Genomic DNA, 6,130 nt, shown 5'->3' with positions numbered 1-6,130 from the left:
ATCATAAATTCTGGATATAAGTCCCCTATCTGATATGTTATTACCGAATACTTTTTCCCAGTCAGTGGCTTCCCTTTTTATCCTGTTGGAGAAGTTTTTGGATGTGCATAGGGATTTGAGTCTTAGAAGATCCCATTCATCTACGTTATCTTCTCTTGGTTGTAGGGTGTTTGCTCTTTTGACCCTCCATGGGATATTCAGTACTATTCTCCATCATCACAACTCAAAGGCATTGATTTTTCTTTTGTTCTTATTCATTGTCTACCTTTCCATAATGCATAGATATAGGACAATAGAAAATACCATATTGGAGGTTGTTGTTATGTGCTATTGAGTTACCTGTAGTTCACAGCAACCCTATTTACAACAGCTCTGAAGTCTGCACTGTCCTGAGCCAGTCTCATTGACTCTTGACACACCTACCCGCATTGCCCCAGTTACTGTATCAATCCATCTCATCTGGGGTCTTCCTCTCTTGTGTTGTCCCTCCTCCCTTCTGAGCATGATGTCCTTCTCCAAAACGAGAACAGGAGCACGTGACCACATGCCTAAAGTGTGTGAGATGGCGCTTCAAAATCCTAGCCTCCAAGGAGAAGCTTGGTTTCACCCTCTCTAAGACAGACTGATTTGTTTTCTTGGCAATCAATGGCATGTTCACAAAACTTCTCCAGCACTGTAATTTGAAGGCATTATTCTTCTGTCATCCTTAGTCCTTGTCCTGTTCTCTGATAGATAGCAATTAATTGCGAATACCATGGCCTGGATCAGGCACACCTTGGTCTCTAGACAGACAACGTTGCTTCTTAGTCTTTTGGAGAGGTCCCTGACAGCAGATTTTCCCAGTGCAATTCTTTTCATTTCCTCACTGCTAGTGCCAAGAGTATTAATTGTCCAGCTGAGTAAGATGTAATTATTAACAAACTCAGTCTCTTCTCCATGTATCATGGTGCTGCCAGTTGACGAGAATATATGTGAAGACTATGGTCCTTGACCTTCCGCAGCAAGTGCTTCAGGTCCTCCTCAGTTTCAGCAAGCAGGGTTGTGTCATCTTCATAACATAGGTTGTTGGTGAGTCTTCTTCCAATCCCGATACCACATTCCTCTTCGTAAAGCCAAGCCTCCTGAATGATCTGTTTTACAGATTCTAACTAAAACACATAAAAATCCATATTTGGAGACAATACAATGTAAATATATATTTATACTAATGTCATTTGTTAACTTGATTCTGGCCTAATTTACTTGAAAAAACTATTGTATTTTTTGGGGGGGGGGTTAAAAATTTTTATTTTTTTAAATTTTATTATTTTGTGTGTGTGTGTCCCATCAAATCAGATCTGACTGGTACAGGAGGAGACTACCCCTCCTTCTCCAGCAGATCATCTGGTGGATTTGAACCACATAAAAAAGCAATGTATTGCTAACAAAAATTGTAATATCTGTTCAATGAAAGTGATTTGTTCTTTTGTAGTACGATGTATGATGTACGGGTTTGGAGATGACCAGAATCCTTACACTGAATCAGTAGACATTCTTGAAGATCTTGTCATAGAGTTCATCACAGAAATGGTAAGATTATTTTGTAACTGATCTTCTTGGTTAATTGAATAATAATGTGTGTTGTGTTGTGTGCCATAGAATCAGAACCTACTCATAGTTGACCCTCTGGCAGCTAATTGCACAGGAGGAGATTATCCATCCTTCTCCTGCAGAGCAGCTGGTGACCTCGAACCACATGCCTTTGGGATACTTGCCACTAGGATACCAGAGATCCCTGGTGCTCTGGTGAATAGAATTTGTTCTATGAAGAATAGGTTTGAAATTCTAAACTTCGATAGGACTGAAACGTAATATAACATTCTTTTGAAATAAGTTTTTTTGTGTCCTTGTTTTGTGGAATTACTGTTTAATAGGTCAGCAAAAGAGAGGAAGACAGTCAGTGAGGTAGCTTAACGCATCAACTGCAGCAATGGGCTCAAATATACCAGAGATGATGAGGATGGCACAGGATAGGACAGGGTTCAGATCTGTTGTTCACAGTAGTTGTACTAAACTCAGTGGTACATAAGTAGAACAGTTCCTTCGTTTGTAGGGAATTGCCCTGCAAAGCAAAAGCAATTTGTGATTTGCAAAGCAAACTACTATAATGGTTTGAATACACTGGTGCCTCCTAGGAAAAAAGATGGGCAGTCTGCTTCCCAAATGTACTGCCTCCAGATACTCATTAGACAATCTGCTGAGTCAGTTCTGACTTGTTAGTGGTGAATTTGAGGGTTTTTGGAGTATTTATCCTTATCCAAAAATGAGCAATTACCACTAAGCCAATTCCAACTCTAGGTGACCCTACATGTGTCCAGCACTTCCACCAACCAGGACTCCATTTATCATTCAGCATGTTGTATATGTATTGGGGTGGCTTTGTTTTGGGAGCCTTAGTAGTATAGTGGTTGAAGTATTTGAGTGCTAGCTGAAAGTTTGACAGTTCATACTCAGGGTGTGACAATCTTCTGCCATAGAGGTTATAGCTTTGAAAATGCTCTGGCAAATTCTGCTATAGGGTCACTGTGAGTTGAAAGTGACTTTATACCACTGGTTGAAGGTGTGTGTGTGTGTGTATGTGTGCGCGCGTGCGTGTGTGCATGTTCTGTCATCCTTCCCAACTGAATGCATCACCATCCCGTCAAAACTGACTCATAAGGGGAGCTCTGGTGGCCTAGTGGCAAGGAGCTGCAACTGCAATCCCAGAGGCACACGGTTCAAATCCACCAGATGCTCTGCCGGGAAAAGGAGGGACAATCTCCTCCTGTACCAGTCAGATCTGATTTGACGGTACACTCACACACACACACAAATAAAAAAAATAATTTAAAAAAAAAACCTGACTCATAGCTGACACTTGATGGGTTTTCAGAAGCTGTAAGTGTCACAGAAGGAGATTGTCCATTTTTCTCCTGACCAGCGGGGGATTTGAACTGCTTGTCTTTGAGTTGGCAGCACAACTTTTTTTTTCCTTGTTGTGTACAGTTAAGTTGGATCCAACTGGCACAGGAGGAGATTGCCCTCCTTTTCCAGCAGAGCATCTGGTGGATTCGAACTGTGTGCCTTTTGGATTGCAGCACAGCTTCTTGCCACACAGTCATCAGAGCTCCCTTCTTCACAACTGAAAATTAGAGTTATAAAATTCTTGAATAAAATTTAAAATGTGACCACAAGCAATAATCTATCATCCAATATAGATTTATGATTTTTTTTTAAAAAAAATGTATGTAATGTTTTATGTACTAGTGATCTCAGTAAACACTTTTTTAAAAAATAGAGCATTTATTGATGGACTATTCAAAATACATTTGTACAACTTAAATACTTTTTACTCGTAATTCTACAATGTATATTTTCTATCTTAGTTATTCTAGTATTCAAGGTTTTTTTCCAATTTGTGTAACCACTTCTCTATTTAAATTATTTCTAGATTAGTTTGTCTTAAACTGGACAATTACCTTTGAGTGACCACAGTTATGACCTTTTCTCCCCTTTGTATATGTTTTTGGAGGGGAGATTGCTGCCCTTAGTTTTTTATTTTTACAAGTTTTCACCCTGCATTTTAGATTTTATCCTTAGTACAGAATAATAGTAATAAAATAGGTAAGAGAAGATGCATTTTTAAAAACTTTTTTAAAAAAAAATTTTAATGCAACATTTTTTACAGCATATTCTTCCCATTTAATTTTTTTCTCATTCATTCATTCATTATTGCACATTTTCCTCCCTGCCCACCCCTCCCTCCTAAAAAACTTTTAAGAAAATTTCTATTAGTAATTAAAAATCTCAAACTCATTGTTAATGAGTTAAACTAACTCATAGGTGACCTTCCAACAGGCTTTCTGAGACTGAAAATCACACAGCGGGAGATTTGTCCCTCTTGCTTCCTTGGAGCTGCTGGTGGAGTCCGCATGAGATGTTTTGGGTCAGCAACACAACTCCCTAATGGCTGTGCTTCCCACCACAGTAATCATTGTTGCTGTGTGCTATTGAATCTGAACTGACTCATAGCGGACCCTCCCGTGGGTTTTTAGAGGCAGTAAATTGCATGAAAGGAGACTGTCCATCATTTTTCCCACAGAACAGATGGTGGATTCAAACCATGTGGCTTTGGGATGGCGGTACAGCTCCTTACCACTAAGCCACTTTTGCTTTCCTGTTTATTAGATAACAATACTATTGTAAATATTGTATTACTATAAAATATAATTAAGAAAATATATAAAGTTCAGGGAAGAAAAGAATTTTCTTCCTATAATAAAGTAATGGAAGGGAGCTCTGGTGGCCTAGTGGCAAGAAGCTGCACCGCAATCCCAGAGGCACACGGTTCAAATCCACCAGATGCTCTGCTGGAGAAGGAGGGGCAATCTCCTCCTGTACCAGTCGGGTCTGATTGGACAGCACACACACAAAAAAATAATAAAATTTTAAAAAAAAGAAGGTAATGGAGCACTTTCTCACATATCCTTTTCTAGATGGTAGTATTCAGTGCCCAACTGTTAAAGTAAAATAAAATTTGTTATCCTTCTATCAAGAGAAAGTCATGCTAATATTTAGATGACTGGCCTTTTTCCTTTTTTATTATTGTTATTTAAATACAAATTTTATTGTTGTAATGTGCCCTTGAGTCACCTGTGACTTACAGCAACCCCATGTACAACAGCTCTGAAGCCTGCACTGTCCTGAGCCACTCTCCCTGACTCGGACACACCTACCCTGTTGCCCCAGTGACTGTATCAATCCACCTTATCTGGGTTCTTCCTCTCCCAGCTGTCCCTCCACCCTTCTGAGCATAAAGTCCTTCTCCAAGGACTGGTCCCTCCTGTCTCCATACCCAAAGTATGAGACAGAGCTGCAGAATTTTAGCCTCCAAGGAGAAGCTTGGTTTCACCCTCTCAAAGACAGACCAGTTGTATTCTAGGTGTGTTCAAGACTCTTCTCCAGCACCACAACTCAAAGTCATCACTTGCTTCTGTCATCATTAGTCTTTTTTTTTTTACCTGTTTATAACATTGGGGTCAATATATAGTCTTAGAGCTTGCCTTTTCACTGAGGTACATTTAGAAAATTTTCCCCATTATCACTTCATAATATTCTTAACATATTTAATGTTTCTATTACATTAATTGAATAAGTACACTCAAATTTGTTTATCTAGTGTGTTGTTACTAATTTCCATTTTTTTGCCATTAGCGATAGCACTTATTTTTTGCAGAGGATAAGTTTATAGTGATAGGGAGTAAGACTGATTTATTTACTTTTAGGAATAATCAGTAATAGTGATCATTAGATGAGAGAGGGTTGAAAGCATAAATGAAATGGGTACTTGTAAAGAAATAAATTTTTAAATTATTTATGCAGATGAAGAAAATTAAATTACATTTCTTTTAAAAACAAACCAATAAAATTGAGTTTTAATGTTTTTGCCTGTGAAGTATTTTTGTAAAAGTCTTGTTAATATGTCAGTAGAAAAGAGTCAATGGACTTGAATAGAAAGATATTTCAAAAATAACTATAATAGAAGGGAGTTCTGGTGGCCTAGTGGCAAGAAGCTGCACTACAATCCCAAAGATGTTCACTTTTAATCCACCAGATGCTCCCCTGGAGAAGGTGGGGCTATTTCCTCCTTTGCCAGTTTGACCTGATTCAACAGTATACATACAAAAAAAACCCCCAAAACTGCAATAGAAGTCTCACCAGTGATATAGAAATGCAAATTAAAACAGCATTGTCTTTTTTTACAATTAAGTTTCTTGTTTACTTTTAAATAGACTCACAAGGCAATGTCAATTGGAAGACAAGGTCGAGTACAAGTTGAAGATATTGTCTTCTTGATTCGAAAGGACCCAAGAAAGTTTGCTCGAGTTAAAGACTTGCTTACTATGAATGAAGAATTGAAAAGAGCTAGAAAAGCATTTGATGAAGCAAACTATGGATCTTGACAAATTTTGTATTTTCTGAAGCTTCATTATCTTCTGTGGAAACTGTAGTAACTATATGTCTTCTGTGATATTCTGATATCTAACCATGCAAATGAATGAAAAGTGGAGAAACACAAAATTTGCAGCCTTTTTTTCTCATGTCTTTGATT

The 6,130-nt window shown here is 38.2% G+C and overlaps 1 protein-coding gene across 1 annotated transcript in view; it reads left to right on the top strand.

Annotated features, from left to right (window-relative positions):
* LOC102850386 (transcription initiation factor TFIID subunit 13-like) overlaps nt 1-6,130 on the top strand; it is a 10,759-nt gene extending 4,629 nt beyond the window's left edge. The window contains exons 3-4 of the mRNA XM_006882472.1: nt 1,472-1,569; nt 5,811-6,130. Of these exons, the coding sequence (XP_006882534.1) occupies nt 1,472-1,569; nt 5,811-5,981 (269 nt within the window). The 3' untranslated portion in view covers nt 5,982-6,130. The remainder of the gene's footprint in view (nt 1-1,471; nt 1,570-5,810) is intronic.

Source organism: Elephantulus edwardii, unplaced genomic scaffold (assembly GCF_000299155.1).
Source record: "Elephantulus edwardii isolate Elephantulus edwardi_28Jun2011 unplaced genomic scaffold, EleEdw1.0 scaffold00020, whole genome shotgun sequence".
Classification (NCBI taxonomy): domain Eukaryota; kingdom Metazoa; phylum Chordata; class Mammalia; order Macroscelidea; family Macroscelididae; genus Elephantulus; species Elephantulus edwardii.
Note: the sequence above shows the minus strand (reverse complement) of the source record. Positions and strands in the feature narration are given on the sequence as shown.